The 19,792-nt window shown below is 35.2% G+C and overlaps 1 protein-coding gene across 1 annotated transcript; it reads right to left on the bottom strand.

Moving 5' to 3' along the window:
* Positions 1-5,621: 5,621 nt before the first annotated feature.
* LOC134239913 (double-stranded RNA-specific adenosine deaminase-like) lies at positions 5,622-19,313 on the bottom strand. The gene is made up of 10 exons (XM_062722046.1): positions 18,985-19,313; positions 12,810-14,707; positions 12,499-12,643; positions 12,104-12,290; positions 11,734-11,827; positions 11,486-11,641; positions 10,631-10,737; positions 9,093-9,275; positions 8,446-8,686; positions 5,622-6,044 (listed from the first exon to the last, which is right to left on the bottom strand). The coding sequence occupies exons 1-10, from the start codon at positions 19,282-19,284 to the stop codon at positions 5,813-5,815; spliced, it is 3,543 nt and encodes a 1,180-aa protein (XP_062578030.1). The 5' UTR covers positions 19,285-19,313; the 3' UTR covers positions 5,622-5,812.
* Between the last annotated feature and the right edge of the window lie 479 nt (positions 19,314-19,792).

Below are 19,792 nucleotides of genomic sequence, written 5' to 3'. Positions count from 1 at the left end.
TTAAAACATTCTTATTGTATACACAAGTACTCTTAAGTTGACACTTAAAAAGATGCTTAAGGTTCTGATTGACAATATCTATGTGGTTGTTGAAGACCAGTTCTTCCAACAATCTTTTAGAATTTCCATGGGAATCAAAACACTTGCTGTGGCATTCATCTCCACATTATATAAATATAGCCCTTTGATGAGGTCGATCCATAGATATATCGAGCACGAAGTGCGAGGTCGATATGTTTTTCTGTGAAGTCGATATATCTATGGATTGACCGAATTAAAGGGCTACATTTGTTATATTATTTTTTACAAAGATTAACAAAACAAAATTTGAAAATAATGGGGAAAAGACAAAAGTTTTTTTTCTTTTTAACACTTAGAGACTATAGATCAAAATGAAAAAATTAAGCTGTCTAATGTAAATATGTTTCTATTGATGGAGTAGTTTAGAGGACTTACATATATTCAAAATACTTCATTTATTTGATTATATAATTCTTTTGACAAACATATCCAATATGTTTTAATATAAAGTACCGTATAAGGGGAATTTTTAGCAAGACGCAAATTTAGCGATCTTTCTTTAAAAACTGGTAATTTTTTTTAGCGAGATGTTATATTAGCGATTTTCAAATGCACACTAAAAAAGCTATTGCAAATAATACGCAATTTATTTTTAGCGATATTCAATTTTAGCGATCTCGGCACCCTGGCTAATAATGCCAAAATTAAATCCTCGCTAAAAATTCTACTTATACGGTAGTTCCTAATTCAAGGCATTGTTACATCTCATCAATTACATAACAATAAAAAATATTATTACAAGTTGAAGTATATATTTTTTTCAAAAACATCAAGTCATACACTGTATTAGCTAAAATTGTGAAATCAGTACTATTTTTACTGAAAATTATTTTCATTTTAAGGAACGTCAAGTCGATATGCATTTCAGTTTCTATAAATAGATAGTAACTCAAGTCTTTATGCTGTTATATACTTAATCATGTGATCAAGTTTGAGCCAATCAGAGAACTTGAAATAAATGATAAAAATAATATTTAGTTATATCGACGACGTATATATTGTCAATATATTTTTTTAATCACCAATGGTTATATTTCCATTCTTATGTCGTTGTGATATATTCCTGTGAACTTGAGATAAAAGATACCACAGAGTCTGATACATCTGTTTCATATTTGTATATCTTACTTGCAAAGACGTTAATGGTAATCTATCAACCAAGCTTTATGATAAATGTGATGACTTTAACTTTCCAATCGTCAGCTTCCCTTACTTATGCAGCAATAAACCTTCATCACTTGCATACGGGGTTTAAATCTCTCAATTTATTCGATATGCATTCGCAAGATCATTGTAAGTATGTAAAATTTCTAAAACGACTTAAATTATTGACAAACAAGTTGAGGAAATAAGAATATCAGCAGTCTCGTTTAAACTCATCATTTCATGGTCGATAAAATGACCTTGTCAGCAAATTTTATTTATCATTGAGTCAAATGCTGACGGATGTTTTTCATACTAATTGTTACTACGTCATTATCTACACACTGAATTGTTGACGGATCTTTCCATTATTTCCCGATCATGACCAGGGGGCACATATAGCGGGTGTGACTGGTCAGCAGGGGATGCTCACTTTTCCATGGCATCTGATCCAACCTCTGATGTTTTGGAGGTCCGTGTTTGCTCTGCACCTACTTTGTTTTGTTTAGTGGACTTTTGAGCTGGAATACTCTTCGTTTTCTCAATATATTTCATGGTAGACAATCCTCTCCAGCCGCTTTACCACTCTTCGATGATTTTAGGGTTTTCTTGTTTCTTGATATTGTCAACCTTTATGTTAAGGTCTTCTCTTGGTTGAAAGGTTACCAGTTGGTCTGGTTCTGGCCTATTTAAGACAGTAATGAAATGCTGAATCCACCTTTGTATTCGTTCATTTAGTTTCTTGAGGGCCTTACCATCTTTGTATTTGACAAGTTTAGATTATCATGTTTAACGTCTAACTAAGCAAGATTTTTTTTATGTTCTAGAGAGTCTTACTAATATATCCCCAAAGTAAATGTCTACTGTGCTCTTTCTGCTTCTGTTGCAAGTTGGTTGACATACTCTCTTTTGTCATACGTACATGATTTTTTTTTAATTCCTTATCTAGAGTTTGGTGCTTGGCACGTGCGTCACTCTTTTGTGCTATTGTTTTAGCGTTGTTAACTTTGTCTTTCATTTCAAGCCTTTCTTAACCATCTGTCATGTGGAATCGGATATATATTCTTTCTTTTCGTTTGTGCCTGCGTGGCGCAGTGGTTAGAGCGTGTACTCTAGAGTTGCAAAGTAAGGAGTTGATCCTTACGTCGCGGGTTCGAATCCCACTGTAGGACGCGGAGACCAGTCCTTCGGATGAGGACCGTATAAACCGAGGTTTCCATGTCGCAGTAGGTGCTGGCACGAAAAAGACCCCTCTCTGTTTAATGGCCCTAAGTGCCGAGTCTAAGACAAAACTTTTCAGCTCTCCACCGGTAAGTTAGGTGGCGTCTCCATATGAGTGAAAAATTCTCGAGAGGGACGTTAAACGGCATACAATCAATCAATCTTCTTGTTTGCTTTCTTTTCTAGGACTTCTTCACATGTATTCTTGATGATATCCCTTCTTGGTCTTGATCATCAATGTATAGTGCACTGTATATATTCAATCCTAAGTTCCAATTGGAGTCTGTCCTAAGGCTTGTCATTCATGGTTTTGTCTACATTTTACTTTATTATCTTTGTCTCAATTTTGCATTCTTTCCCAATTTGATTTTCACTTTGGTTTGTATTATGCGGTGGTCGGCGTTAACATATTGCTCCTCTCGGAGCTTTTACACCCTATAACGAATTTCACCATCGCTGACATCATAATGTGGTCGATTTGGTTCTTTGGTTTGCCATTGGGTGTTTCAAAGGTTGTTTTGTGGATGTTTTAGTGAAGGAAAAGGCTTCTTTTTGACACTAGTTTGATGGTTGCGCAAAACTCAATTAGTCTATCTTTATTTTTATTCCTCTCTCCAATACTGTGTTTTCCCATTACCTTTTCTCTGCTTTTTTACTCTGACCGATTTTAGCATTCATGTCACCTATAACTATTCCAATATCTCTCTGTGGGGCGTTGTTCCAAGTTTGCCGTACTTTTTCGTAAAAGTTGTCAATATCCTCCTCCTTGTGTAGCCTCATTGATTGGTGCTTAGTACTAAATGATGGTAATTTTTGGTATTTAGCTTTAACCCCAATTATTCTTTCATTGACAGGTTCCTATCCATGTGACTTTTTTTTTTTGATTTCTTGGATGCATTATCGCCACTCCTTGTGTCATGATCTTTCCGTTTTCATTGCCAGGATTTTTCTCCTGTTTTCAGTGTTATCTGTCCACTTTGATTCCATCTTGCTTCGGCTATGCTTAGATCGTCGATGTTGTAGACTCCCATTTCCTTAGCTATTTGTGTGCATCGTCCCGTCTCGTATACATGTACGTTACTTACATTCCAATGAGCAAATTTTGTGATTGTTTTGGGTGAAAACAGTGGTATCATTTTGTTAAACATCATTTTCTGTTGTGCATGGGGGTCTTCAGTTGTTTTTTCAATGATAATAATGTCGCTCCAACTCTTGAAGGACAAGCATAGTTAGCGTCTGAAGTAGTTTCTGTAATCATGAGGGTTTTTTAACAGGACAAGGTGCCTAACTCCCGGAGGGACAGTGATTAGAGTAAAGGTTTCCATCTTCTAGATGAGCTGCTATCCAAAGCTAATAATTCCCATCTAACCAATGGTTGAATTTTATATATCAGAGTTTCATCTCTTAGAAGGTTGTCCACCATGGCTAACGACTCCTTTCTAGCCGGCTATTAACCCATAGCTGTACATGGCTGATGAGTGCTGGGGTATGCCCAAACGCAAAAAGGAGTACACACTGCATATCTGGGGCCCTTGCTTTTCCAAGATCCACTTCAATTTAGCCTGGGGTTGCAAGGACCCCATGCAGTTTATCATGCACCGCCATGAGGAGGCATTGAAGAGGTCTTGGTCACCACCTCTAACGTCCTTATCCGACACCCATGATCACATTTTAAAATGCGAATGAAGTTCTTTGAAAAATGTAATAAGAGTTCTTGGAAGAAGGGTACCAAGTTTGGAAGACTTACCAAAACGAACTCTAATGTCCCCACGGTCACATTCTTAAATGCAAATGAGCTACCTTAAAAATGTAATAAGGAGTTCTTGGAACACGGCTTTTTGCATTTAGTAATAAAAGGCATTTTTGCTCCAAACTGTCCCCTGGAATATTATGTTGCAATCAAGTTGTATTGTGAAACATCATAGAGCAGTCGGTAGAATGTCAGTCTTCACTATAAATCCGAACTTTCAGTTTGTACATTTAGAAAAGACATTCAATTAGTGTACACTACAAAAGTTTACGATATCTCTTAAGACTACTAGTATTGCCTCCCGTCATAGATTATTAGGGTACTGCATGAAGACAACGTCAAAATATTAAGAAACCAGAAGATTCTGTCGAGAATGAAGCTCTACTGATTTTTATGTGTATCTTAGTCTACTTCTGTTCAAAGTTATATTGAAATCAGACCAAAACTGTAGGACGAGTAGCATATTGAAACAATTTCACAGAAATTTCTATTTTTAGTAACCACGGCAACACTGTTCATCGAAATCAAAAAACCCATAACGAGAATTATGTATCTTAGTGTACTCTACTCGTGTGCCAAGTTAAATTGAAATCCGACCAAAAATGTAGGAGTAGCAATTTGAAAAATTGTTTACAGACAAACAGCTAGACGGACAGACAGACAGACGCCGGACGCATTACTATCGCATAAGCTCTTCTGGTCTCAGACCAGTAGAGCTAAAAAGGGTCAGTCCAAAGACCACATGGCAAAATATCAGTTGTCCAGGAGATGCTTTCTCTAGTGATTCATCTGTCATACAGATTCCCTTACTGAACACGTGGTCGATTTGATATTTCAGCCAGATTGTTCTTCGAGATAATAAAATAAAGATAGAGCAAGGGATTTGACCGGGTGGAAGAACTGTGTGGCGACTGTTCCTTATGTGCAATTTAGTAGGAAAGACCAAGCAAATAAATATAAAATTAATTCAGCAGTTTAGGCCATGGACTGAATAAAAATTGTATAACTAGTATACATATATTTTTACAAAATACATTAGATGGTTGGGATTTGGCATTACTCACTAAACACTATAAAGAAGTCGGTATTCAAAGAAATGAGTGTTTGTTTATTATGCCCGAAACATTTACCATATATAGCTTTTGACAGAATGATAATATTCTTGAAATTTTAAATCTTTTATTTCAATTATGTAATTTTATATTACAATTTAAGATGTACAGTACATGAAACAAAAACACTATAAAGAAATTAACAACAGGCATTTGTATAAGTAACAAAAACTAAACGAGTTTTGACTCACACAAAAAATGTTTCATACATGTAAAATACATGTAATTAGGTAACAGCAATTCGTTTTGTGCAATTATTGAACACAAATCATATAATATCTAAAACTTATCTAAGTTTTTTTTCTGTAGCAATTCTAAAGAAACAAACAGATTCTTTCTGTGCAGTAAACATATAGATTATCAAAAAAAAAAATAATAATAAAAGTGTTAAATAATTTCACAGGGTAAAAACGAAATTGTTACATTCAAAAAGCAGTATTGAATGTCAGTAATGCCCCCTATGCCATTTATAAGCACCGTAAAATATTATGCAGTAAGCTGGAAATTAGGAGAACATTTCTTCCTCTGGGGGCTTAGAGACCCATGTTCCAAAATTGTTTTGCTTTAACTTCAAAACTAGTGCCTTTTTAGCTGTCTGAAATTCAGTTGCTGCTTGTTTGGCCTTTCCGTAAGTCTGGAAATTCAGTAAATTGTTTTTTCCTAGTTTCAGACACACTTCTTTGAAGCTATCGTATAAATTCCTCTTGGAACAGCGAGAAAATAAAGTCTTCTCAATGCTAAAGAAGACAATGTTCAGGTTAAAAACAACAAGAAACAACAAGAAAGCAACATTATTGAAACATATTAAATGAGAATGCAATTTACGGATCAAAGAAGAGCATATCAAATTGGAATGAAAATGCAATTTTATATTTGAACTTTGAAACACATTCTAAGCCAGAAGTACATTCACATCTCATTCTAATACAGTCAAACCTGCTTATCTAGAAATTAACAAGAGGCCCAAGGGCCTTGAATCGCTCTTCTGATAAATTGTACAACCTATCACTTGTATTTGAAGCCTCTAACCCTAAGTATCCTAAGACCAAAGTTGCATCACCTGACAAAGTTTGATTATTCTAAGCCAATAAATACCTAAGATAATTAAATATAGCCATAAAATGTCGAAAGTAGGTCATCGTGACCTACATTTTAGTCAACATTTTTCAGAGTCCCAAGATGCATCTGCTGACTAAGTTTGATAATTCTAAGCCAATAAATACCTGAGATATTCAAAAGTAGGTCACTGTGACCTACTTTTTGGTCGACATTCTCGGAAAACCCAAGATGCATTAACTGACAAAGTATGATGATTCTAAACCAATAAGTACCGGAGATACTTAAATATAGCCATAAAATGTCAAAAGTAGGTCACTGTGACCTACTTTTTAGTTGTCATTCTTGGAAAACCGAAGATGCATCAACTGACAAAGTTTGATGATTCTAAGCCAATAAGTACTGGAGATACTTAAATATAGCCGCGAAATGTCAAAAGTAGGTCATCGTGACCTACATTTTGGTTGACATTTTTTAGAGTCCCAAGATGCATCTGCTGACCAAGTTTGATAATTCTATGCCAATAAATACCTGAGATATTCAAAAGTAGGTCACCATGACCTACTTTTTTGTTGACATTCTTGGAAAACCGAAGATGCATCAACTAACAAAGTATGATGATTCTAAACCAATAAGTACCGGAAATACTTAAATATAGCCAAAAAATGTCAAAAGTAGGTCACCGTGACCTAATTTTTGGTGGACACTCTCCGAAAACCTAAAATCCATCAACTCACAAAGTTTGATGATTCTAAGCCAATAAATACCTAAGATACTGAAATATAGCCATAAAATGTTGAAAGTAGGTCACCGTGACCTAATTTTTGGTCGTCACTCTTCGAAAACCCAAAATGCAAAAACTCACAAAGTTTGATGATTCTAAGCCAATAAATACCTAAGATACTTAAATCTAGCCATAAAATGTCAAAAGTAGGTCACCGTGACCTACATTTTGGTCGACATTTTTCAGAGTCCCAAGATGCATCTCCTGACCAAGTTTGATGATCGTAGGTCTGAAGGTAATCAAAATATACCTTTTAAACAGTTTGAAAACAATTGCCTGCCAAATTCAAAAAGTAGGTCACAGTGACCTACTTTTTCTTAAATATGTTTTAAGGTCCCAAGATGCAGCAACTTACAAGATTTAATGATTCTAACCCTTTCAGTGCCTGAAATAATGGGATTAAATGTTTTATAAAGGATAAGTCATGAAGTTCAAAAAGTAGGTCACAGTGACCTACTTTTAAGTTGACGTTGTTCAAAGACCCAAGATGCATCAACTGACTAAGTTTGATGACCACAGGCCTAAACGTGTCCAAAATATGCCTTAAAATCAATTTGAAAACAAATGCCCGCAAAATTAAAAAAGTAGGTCACCGTGACCTACTTTTGAGTTAACATGATGTGAAGTCCTAAGATGCATCAACTTACAAGATTTGATGATCCTAGTCCTTATAGTAAGCAAAATGTAAACATTTTTATTAACGGTAAATTTAGGTCAACTTTAAAGTGACCTTGAGACCACGCCCTTTGCCCCAGGGTCATGCCTCGAACAATTTTTAATCTTCAACATATCCTGATCCTTGTGTGTAAGTTTGGTGAAAATCTGCCTGGTGGTTCTGGAGAAGAAGATTTTTTAGCAACCAGTACTTTTGGTTTTGTTTTCCTGATTATCTCCCCTTGCTTTAGGGTCCCAACCCTTATTTTAGTATAAATGGTAGCCCTTGGGCCAAGGATACCCTGTGACAAATTTGACACTGATTGGCCAAGGGGTTCTTGAGTTATGGCCCATATTCTAAAAAGTTAACGCACACCGCACACCGCACGACGCACACCGCACAAATGGCCATAGCATTAGCTCTTTGAGCCTTTGGCTCAGAAGAGCTAAAAAGACCAAGGAAAACTTTGAGATATTTAAGGAATCAAGATGTGAAGGGTAAAATACTTCAGGAATAAGTGGCTGAGATATCTAAATCACTATATCCATGGTATTAGAGATATCAGTGTTTTATGTACCAAAGTTCAACTGTATTTAAATGCAAACAGACAAGTTAAGTGAACTCTAATTTATAAGGCACAAACCTTGTGCAACACAATCCCAGAGTTCCATCAGTGACCTCAGGTTGTGCATCAGCAAAGCACCAATTGACACTGAAGGCCTTTGTCTTCTGGGTCTCCCTGGGGACATCACAGACCGTGACCCTACCCAGCCAGGGGTGGTTCAGATGGTAGGAGTCGGGGAGCTGGGAGTTGATGTCTGGATCCCCTCGGGCAAGACGGCAACAAATGGCACGGGACAGATGACCATGATCATATAGTAATCCTGCCCAAACAAAGATTGAGTGTTAGTTGAATGCAAAATTAAGCCAAAACTGTAAGGAGAGAATCCTTTCATGGCTTCATTTGGCATATAAGTTTTTATATATTTTTCTGCAAACAATTTTCTTATCTATTATAATATATAGTAAAATTAATTTAAAGCAAAGTGTCAGGGATGGCCAATCTTGTTTCCTTTCAAGCATAATATGTTATATCCATGAAGTTCACGGAATATTTTAAAATCACAGTGAATGAAAACCACCTTCCTCTAGAATGAAAAGGGTGTCAGCTATGGCACATTTAAGCACAAAGATAAATAGTAAAATGGAAATCAAAATGAATGTCGGAATTCACAGTAAAACAGATAACAAAGAATCAGATTTTACAGTTTAAGACTGTTACACTCCTACCTAAAGTCAATGAATCAAGATAAACAGGATCCAGAATATGACTGAGTAATGCCCCCTGCATTCCGACTACGTTCCAGCGACAAATTTTATCTGTACAGGACATGGTTCGCAGCCTTTCTCCCCTTTGGATCCCATCAAAAGTCTGAGCTGTGAAATCGTCCTCTACTGGAATAGTTCCTTCACCTAATAAGAATCAAAACATTTCTACAGAGAATACATTTATACATGTAGATTAATTTTTTTTACATGTCAAGTTAAAAGCATTGATTGTTCAGTGACTACCGAAAGTTCAAGATGCAAACAGAGTTTAGAATATGAAATATATAGACAGAAATTAAACTTAATAAACATTTATTATCTTTTTGAGAGAAAAATGATTCCCTCAGCTATTAAATTTTAATTTACAATACTAAAAATTATCAAAGCTCAACATAAACAAGAGGCCCATGGGCCACAGCGCTCACCTGAGCACATCGACTTGGAAAAAGCACATATCAGATCAGAACTGAAAGTTTACTGAGAAGTTGGGGGGGGGGGGGGGGGGGGGGGTTGAATTTTAAACCCCTCCCCCCCCCCCCCCCCCCCAGGGGATCATGATCTGAACGAACTAGAATCTACACTACCATTATGATTCCATATAAATATTACTAATCATGGCTTTGAAGTACTTGAAAAGAAGATTTTAAAGGGGTTACCTATATATTCCTATGTAAAACTTTGGTCGGCCATTTTAGCCCCACCCTACCCCCAGGGGTCATAATTTGAACAAACTTGAATTTACAGTACCTGAGGATGATTCCACATGAGTTTCATCTTTCCTGGCCCAGTTGTTCTTCAGAAGAAGATTTTTAAAGATTTTTCCTATATATTCCTATGTAAAACTTTGATCGGCCATTTTGGCCCCATCCTACCCCCGGGGGTCATGATTTGAACAAACTTGAATCTACATTACCTGAAGATGCTTCCACATAAATATGACCATTCATGGCTTTGTTATTCTTGAGAAGAAGATTTTTAATGACTTTATCTATACATTTCTATGTAAAACTTTGGTCGGCCATTGTGGCCCCGCCCTACCCCCGGGGGTCATGATTTGAACAAACTTGAATCTACACTAACTGAGGATGATTCCACATAAGTTTCATCTTTCATGGCCCAGTGGTTCTTGAGAAGAAGATTTTTTTAAAATGCCATTAATTTTTCACTAATTCATATTATTTATCTCCCCTTTGAAGAGGGCTTGGCCCTTCATTTGAACAAACTTGAATCCCCTTCACCCACTTTGTGGCAAGTTTGGTTGAATTTGGCCCAGTGGTTCTTGAGAAGAAGATGAAAATGTGAAAAGTTTACGACAACGACGACGGACAAAGTTTGATCAGAATAGCTCACTTGAGCCTTCGGCTCAGGTGAGCTAAAAACTAGGGAAAGCAATTCAAAGCATATTCTGTAAACCAGTTATTCACATTTTTTTATTTACAGTTCTTTACTTTGGAATAAATTTTAAAGTTGATACAGTAACTAAGAATCCAAATCCCTACCTCCCTCCATTTTGGTTCGGACCAGCCCCTGGGCAGCACTGGTGAAAGTGGGCGTGTGTGTTCTGTCATCTATATTGCTCAGTACAGCATTGTTTGAGGCTTCATCTCTACAAAAAAAAAAATGCTACATTTGGTTATGTCCACTTAAAGGTGAAAATCTGTATGCCAAATTTCAATTCAGTATGTGCAACAACTGCAAAGAAAATGAACAGAAACTTGGTGACTCGACTGACAGCAGCAATATGCCCTTCCTTTGAAGGGGGGGGGGCATAAATGTAAATATAGGGAATGTTTTTAAGTTTAGTGTGAATTATTGGTGTGTAAATTAGACAGACTTGTGTGTAGGCATATTTTTTATGAAAAATGCCTGCTGTCTGTGTGATGTACACACTAATAATTCACACTAAACTTAATTACATCTCTTAAACATAAACATTTTTGTAAATATTTCCTTCTTCCAATGACACACATAAACAACTTATTTATAGTACTTTTTTGGATTGAATTTGAAAAATCACATATCAAACACCTCAGAGACTTATTTTATAATGTTATGTCCCACTAAAAAAATTACTTCACTAATGATACAGTTTAACTAATAATGCACTGAGATAACAAAAACCAAATGTGCAGCAATATATAATCCAATCAAGACCTAAGGCAAGTGCGTTTTACTTCACCAATACCAATTGCTTAAGAGTTTGGCAAAGTAGGAGTGACTGAGTGAATGTCTCAATAACCTCTGACCCAAACATTTAATGAAAAACCTGCTGCTGTCTAGCAAACAGTCCTCCTAAAAAAGGTATGATTGTGAATTTTTCAGCAGAGGTGAATGTAGTTGTCGACCAAACTTACCTTGGAGAGAATAAGGCTCCATCTCCACAAGGAGCAGTAGAAATATACAAATGAAATGTGATGTTTTTCTTCAAGCGGATTTTTCCAGTTGGTGACGGCTCAAAAAGTCGATGATTCTTGGCAGGATTATAGGTCATCAGCTGCTTGTATAAAAACCTGCAATTTTTTAAAAAAAAAATAACAACTTTATTTTTTGTCCCATACTGTGTATGCAAGATTTAGATTTATTTTAATGTAAAACTCAATACCTTATAAATCCTCTTCTTGTGATGATTTCTGCATGAGAATCATTGACTGTGTTTCCCTCAAGACTTAATTGTGGCCCTGTGATACACCTATTTCCTGTACAGAAAAAAAATGTTCAAAAAAACTTTGCACTAAACTGTTAATCTTTTTTTTTTAAGTGGAAGTCAAAATTAAGTAAACAAATTACAGTTTCCCTATTCAGCATTCTCCAGATGGGATTACACTTTTACAATAAATGAGGTAGGAGTTAAGTGATAAACTGCAGACCAAACTTACAAATCTTTTCATAATGGTGTTAAAATTGACATAATACATATTTTATACATACATTCATCAAGAAAAATTCCTTTACGCAATCTGATAAATGTATACCTGTCCCTATAGCGATGACTGTTCCAATGTCATCTGGAGCCATTTTCATCACGAGTCCTGCGATAACTTTCCTCCCTGAGAAATTTTCACTGATGCTGGCCGAAAGCTCATTAAAAGACCTGTGGACCAGTGCTGCCATTTTGTCAAAGTGGGTCATTTTGTCTATAGATACTTGAGGCTTTGATGCCTTAAAAAGAAACAAAATGTGAGCATTTTTAAAATAATAAGCAGAACTTTCTAAATTGAAAAGCTCTGAATTCTGGCAAAATATTCCTTTATCCACTAACCATCACTGATGACCTCTATAAAAATACTCTGACCCACATTTTTAAGATGGGAAAGTACATGTACTAAGAAGGTAAATTTTTGCTCAAATTATCTAACTTTATACTTACAGCAGCACTATTTGTGCCTTTGTAGTCACCAGAAGCAATAAGTGCCCTCAAAGCCTTGTCTGCTGCTTCCTTTCTGCCATCTTTCTTGTTGGAACAAGTCACTTCTGCAATCTGCTTACCACCAATGAACACACCCATAACAAACCTGACAACCAAGCAGAACATTAATTTTATACAACTACACTGTACTAGTATATCTAAAACATTAAAATAAAATCTCAAAAAAAATCTTTTTTCAGCAGGCAATGGAAAATTTTTCAAAATAATATTTAAAATGCCACTAAACGATCTACAGTGTATTTATATCTTACTTAGGTTTATGGGAAGGCCCACTTTGGGAAATGACTCGGATTTCTGCCTCCTGGTGACGTGACTGGGCATATTCCATCAGAGCACTGACAGGATTTTTGTTAAGAGCTGCAAAACTTTCTGAATTCAGATCCAGAGGACTTGGCTCAAAAGGATTTAACAATCTTGTACTTCCCATGGGAGGCAAGGACTGTGGCTGGGGGTCCATTCCACCGGGATACATACTGGGCCTCATGGGCAATCCAAGGGATCTAGGCCCACTTCCACTGTCTTGTAATCCTGAATCAACACGTGGTAAACAATTTGAAGAATTGGACATGCTTTGCTGTTGATAAAATGTCTGTGGTGGACTTGATGCTGACTGTCCTGCAAGTCTCTGCAGCCCTATACTGACATTACTGGTAGAAATCCCCATGTTTGCCTCTGCCTCACACCTGGGTGAAATACCTGTCTGATTTAACTGTTTTCTGATCACCTCCACTGGAGGAGGGGGGCGTGTGAAGCCGCCAGGTGAACCACTAGTGCTGGTACTCTGATAATTCATCAAACCTCTCCCCCTCCCTCTTCCAAATGTTGTAGGCGGACCCCTCTGCTGAAAATTAAAACTAGACTGTACAGTGTTTAAAGATGGGGGTAAACTTGAAAAAGGTGCCCTTGTATTTGTACCTCCAAATGGCTGGGAATTACTTTCTGTAAAGTTAATGGACATTAAAGGTTGAGGACCAGGACTATCTTGAATGTTCATGTTTTCTCTTTTATTACTGATGGTGTGGGTAATTGTTTGTTCATCACGATTTTGTAGCTTTGAAAGGTCAGTGTTACAAAATTCACTGTTAGGGTTGTTCACAAGAGTGGCTGGCACTGGTGGGGGACCTGTAAATTCCTTTTTCATGTTTCGAGGAGGAGCACATATCTGCTGTACTGTCATAAGTCCTTTTGTTTCCATTTTCCCTATTTTGCTCTTAATATAATTTTCACCTTTTTCTGTTAGCATGTAAATAGTCCCTGATGGAGAATTAGTTGTGGAAACATATTTTGATTTTAAACAGTTCTGTAGAATATCTTCAACCTCACCTTTTTCTAGGCCAGCTTTGCTAGCAATAACGAAATTCACCCCTGTACTATTGGGACACTTTAACAACCCTTTCAATACTTGGTCCATCTGCCCAGGTTCACTCATATCACTGTCACTTTGATAGTAAGGTGCTGTAGCACTGCTACCAGTGTCCTCTAACTGACTCCCTGAATTATCTTCAGGACTGGTCACCAGAGGAGTGGACTGAAGAGGAGCAAGATATGTTTCCATTTCATTCTCTGTGTCTTCGCCAACACTCGTTACATCACTCTCATCGTCGATGTAACCTTTGCTTCTTAAAGTCCTTTTGGCATCGTTTATTTGATCCAAATTCAGACTAGGTTCCGATTGCGAAGACTCGTACTCGATCTCAGATAACTGATTACTCGTAAGATTTCCCATGAACGGATCCTCGATACTCACATCAGCACTTGCACATTGACTAAAATTGCTGTTAAAAGTATTCGAAGCATTAAAAGACTGTTCAAATTGGCCTTCCACTTTTATACCTCCAGAGTCCTGTTGTGGTTCTACATATGCAAATTGTGGTGAATTCTGTAGCATCCCAACTCCCACTATTCCCGGGTCATCCAACAAGGCAGCTTGCTGCGTCCCTTCTGCAGGATTTAGGATCCATGTTACTGACCCCCTATCTCCAGACCTTTGCACTATTCCAGTTTTCTCCATGTGGTATAATGTGGGATTAATTTCTCTTGATGTTCTGAAGCCTAAATGTCTAGCTATGTCTATAGATTTGATAGGCATATTTTGGGTTTGGAGGAACTGTATAATTTTCTGTGCCTGCTGAGGATTGATCTGAAAGGTCTTTAATGAAAAGAAGATGTTTAATTTAATGAATATCAACATTATAGATAAATAATCAATAATAAAAATACATTTTGCATTCATACATGAATTTAAACTGTATTTCACACTGTGTGATTAAGAAATGTCATGCATTATATAATTCAGATGTTTTCAACTTATATTTTTTTTATTTTCTTTTAAACAAATGTAAGTATCAACATGATCAATACATATTGTGACATATATCTTTCACATCTATTTCTTTCTGCTAACAGGCTTAACATTATACATAACATCCCTGTCAAATTTTGGAAAATAACAAAATTTTTATTTCCAGAATTACTTAAACAAGCATCATTGGGTTTTTGGAAAAAAAATCTATAATCCTTCTTGAAATATTTTGAAAAAAAACTTTATTTCCTTAATAGCTTGGTGTATATACACTATTTTATTTTCATTTTTTTTCTCAATTTTCCCATTTCATATGCCATGCTTTTAGGTTCCTTACATAGTATGAATATATTCTTTTTTCAGAAAAGTGGACAGGCTTCTCCCTACATTCGGATATATTTACATTCAGTGTAATTTTCTTTATGAAATCCATTAGAAATCTATGATGTTCAAATCTCTATAACACATGCGAAACCTTGTCACCGCACGTTAGAATACAAAGTAGGAACTAAATATGCATTTTCAATACTTTAAAAACACCAAAATGTACATTGTTTGACACAATTTAATTATATATAAAAATTGCATTTAGTTGAGTGTAACATTGAAAATTTTAACCCCCAAAAAACCATTGTCAACCGAGGCGCAGCCGCAATTTTTCGGTTACACTCAACTACATGCAATATTTATTATATTACACTGAATGTTTTATACAAATACATATAACAGTGAACAGTGCGCGCAAAAATTCTGCGCAGTCGCTAATTTTTGGAATATCACCCGTCATCAAGCAATGTTGACTGTTGCTACGCAAGAGGAAGTGGTTTCATTATTCAGCGGATAATAGTGGTTTTTATCAAATGTTTCACGATGAATGATTCAAGTAATTTACATGAAAGCATAATACAGGTGACTCTTGATCTCTCGAAGTTCAAGAGAATACCGCAAGAAAAGTTTGAGAGATGCATTTTCAGAAATAAAAAGTAAAAAAATCCGGAATTTTCAGTTCCGATCATTGAAGTTCACAATTTAACCGAAAGTATATGAGTATATATAAGGCGACCAAATTTGATTTTTAGTTTTAGTGTAACATTAAAAATTTGCATTTCAAAAAAAAAAAAAATTCAGAATTTTTCAATCCACTCGTGTCAAACCTGTGTTTTATAAAAGCAAATCAGTCAGACACGTAAAAATACACATGTGCAGAATGGTAGAAGAATGTGAGCTGTCAACTTCGAATTTATCAAGAGTCTACGGATATAACCCTCCCCATCGCATGTCTCCCAATATTTTTTTTAAATTGCTGTCTCTACCGATTTCGAAAAAATCCAATTTTTTACCTACTTCGATTTGTAAAATACAGACATGTCAACACAAAAATGGAGGTCATGCAGTCTCATTGCAGTGTTTATCGTTAGCTAATCTGTTTATTGCCACTGATAACAGGTAATCATCAAGGTGTCAACTGTGCTAGCAGATGTAATTGCAGCTGTAAATTATGCTCCTTATTCTCATTAAAAGTGTATATTATCAAAGACAGAGATGCCAGATGTGGAACTTTTGCAAAAAAGGACGGTAAATAACGATATGGATTTTACTTGATACTTTGCTGCAAATAAGTTTATATCATTATGCACCTAAAACAAAACAATTCCTCCATAAATAATACGGTGATCAGGACAGACATGAACAATAGTACTTTATTATTAATTTAACGAGGAAATGAAAGCAAGTACATGGTAGCTAATAAAGAGTCTGTAGAGGGAACACCGCGGATAATGAGATTCAATGACTTTGCAAATCCTACATCAACATCAGCATATAAAAGCCCTTGAAACTGCAGAGCAACTTGACAGTACCTCTAGGATTTTTTGAATTTACGCAGCTAAACAGGGTAATAAAGTTTCTGAATTTTAAAATATAAAATTAGCATATTAGAACATGACTACAATAATGCTCTGATATCAAATGTACTAAGAGTAAAAGAAAGAATTCAGGATCTAAAATCCATGTATTTCATTCACACTAGATCGTGCATGTTATTTAAAAAAATGTATAAAATATTAAGTTTTGACTACTTTAATTCTTTCAATTTCAGATCTTTATTAAATCCAGGAAACAGTTCTCTTGCTCCTTTATAATGAGAAAAATCCTTTAATCCATCAGTTCAAAGCTTCACAAAAATGTCTGCAAATCTTATTAATTTGTTTAATTGCCAAATTATTAAAACTTTGATATTTGCTCTGAATATAATATCATATTCAAATGACACTCTTAATGAACGTGCAAACTATACAGAGAAGAACATAATTTTTTATAATTTCAAAAAATTGCATGGTACTCATATTAAACAATGTTTGAATAAAAAGTTGTAATTTTTATAAATAACTACATGTAATATGTATTAATATCATTAAAAAAATAATTTATCTTGTAAGTTGTTCTTTTATTTTGTTTTTTTATGCTACAGTGAAATGTGTGACTTTTTGTTTGTGCAAAAGGTCGTTGCTAGTTTCCTTCCCAAAAAAATGTTCGGCTATGTTGACAGGTATGATTTTGTCTTTTTTTTTTTTTTTTCCGACTTGACATTTCTTGAAAAAAAATCCGTAAAACTAAAAATCAAATTATGATCGCCTAAATAAAGTCATTGCACTTTTTCAATCGTATCTGACAGGTAATTTACTTGATATCAACAACGATTGTATTTCGAATAAATAAAACGAATTTCTAAAGGTTCAGTATTTATTTGTTCTTATTTCATAAGCAATTGTTGGTTTGGCTATTCCGCGGCTTGATCGGGTTTTGTGCAATATTTGCCATGCTGGAATTATGTAGACTTTAATCATAATAAAAATAGTATATCGGAACTTACTGAAACGAACATCTAGAAATTAAATTTCTAAAAATTATCGTCTCGGTTTCAATTCGAAATAAGTTGTGAATTTGTTTATAATATACCCTGTAATTAATAACCAATTAATTATATCAAAACACGGACGACCCACAGGTGTAGTGTCATCTATGTAAACACCCAATTAACACCTCCATGCCAGCCCAAGGCGTTCATTGTTTCCAGGTAAGTCCAGACTGCATCAATTTTACGCTTGATTGGCGTGTATACACTAGCAATCAAAATTTTGAGAGATAGAGAGTAAAAATCAATGAAATATGTGTAACGGGACCCAGATTTTGGTTCGAGAGATAGAGAACTTTGAGAGATAGAAGTTTGAGAGATCAGGAGTAAATTTGCTTAGTTATACAGAGGGAAAAAACAGGACCGGAGGTTAACTTCGAGAGATCGGAGTTCGAGCCATCGAGAGTCACCTGTATAAAAAATTAACCCTGTTAAATTAATGTGATAATACAACAAAAGTGCATTTAAGATTAAATTGTCACTTTTTTTCCTCGCAATGTTCGTTTGCGTTATTTAACTTTACGACGTCATCACAAACGGCTCTTACATCTATAAAGCAAACCAGTTTTGAAGGGGGCTAAATTCACATTAAAGATTACCGAAACAAACAATAATGAAGACGATAAATTAGAAAATATAAGTACTGAATTAATATTTTGGGATGTCTTCGGTCCTATAACACACCTGGCAGTGCCGACAAATTGAATACCGCGCTGACGCGCGGTATTCAATTTGTTGGCACGAGAAGACATCCAAAAATATGAATTCAATGCTTAAGTAGACAAAAGCCTGCCAAATTCTGTCTACATTATAAAGATGCCAATACTGTGTAGACTGAAACACTTTCTATTCTTTTCAAATTAAATCAATAATAATAATAACTGTACTAATATGAAAACCTTTTTTCGACCAGCATGATTATTAGGTGAGTTCTCTTATTTTAATTTGTAAATGACCTTACGTCATCAAGTTGTGTTTTCCATCACTTATCATTCAAATTTTGTTGACTCTTTTTATTCATACTCAGTTGTACTTACCCGGTAATATAAGAGTGTCGTTTCTACAATCATTCATGTTATTTTATGACCCTTTGATTTGCTGATTCTTATATACTTAGCCTATTTTTGAAAATGAAAGTAGGATTTTCCAAAAACAAGCGTGGACAAATTCATGGATTAAAAATACATCTTATAAATAAAATTAAAAATACCTCTCTGGTATGTTTCAGTTTCTTTGTAGGAGACGCTATACGGGCGGTGTATTTATTATTTTGGGGCCATATTGGAGCTCTAAGCGCCTGTGCATAGCTCCGGAGTTTCCAAACAGGAGGAATGCCCGACACCTGCTCTAAAAAATTATGACGCTTCAGTGCATAGAGTATTTGGTTAATGGATTTTCTGTCTGTTCCTACATGACGAACTATGTCTTTCAAGGTCCTTGTTTTGTCGTTAGATTGATTCAAATACTCGACAATTTTCTTTCGATTGGCCTCTCTTGCCGCCATTACCATTTCTTTTTATTTGGTGACATTCTTCTTTCGTTTTCGTTTTCGATGAAAAACGGGAAATACTAAAGACCTGACCTACTAAAGACCTGACTGACCTGACCAACATAAAATTCGTCAAAGATCACTATTTTAAGACCAATTATCATATTTTTAAGGATATTTACTTGATAATAATATAAAATTAAGTTAAATAAATACTAATATACACATTTTAACCATATTTATTGTTATTTATCTGTTCATTTCATGGAAATGTAATGACCTGACCAAATATGAATTGACCTGACCAAAACCAAAATCATCAATATTAGTTATATTTTTAAAATATTTGGATAAGTTTTAAAAGATTTTCTTCATTATAATGGTTAATACTTTGGATAAAATGGTTTTAGAAACATTTTTACCTCAAGTGGTTGTTTATATCATGGAATTTTAATGACCTGACCGGTAATATGAAATGACCTGACCAAATAAAAATCACTTGGAATCTTTATCTTTCTTTAATTATTTC

The sequence above is a fragment of the Saccostrea cucullata genome, unplaced genomic scaffold, assembly GCF_032062105.1.
Source record: "Saccostrea cucullata isolate Sc308-1 unplaced genomic scaffold, CSIRO_AGI_Scuc_v1 ctg4303, whole genome shotgun sequence".
NCBI classification, from domain to species: Eukaryota; Metazoa; Mollusca; class Bivalvia; order Ostreida; family Ostreidae; genus Saccostrea; species Saccostrea cuccullata.
Note: the sequence above shows the minus strand (reverse complement) of the source record. Positions and strands in the feature narration are given on the sequence as shown.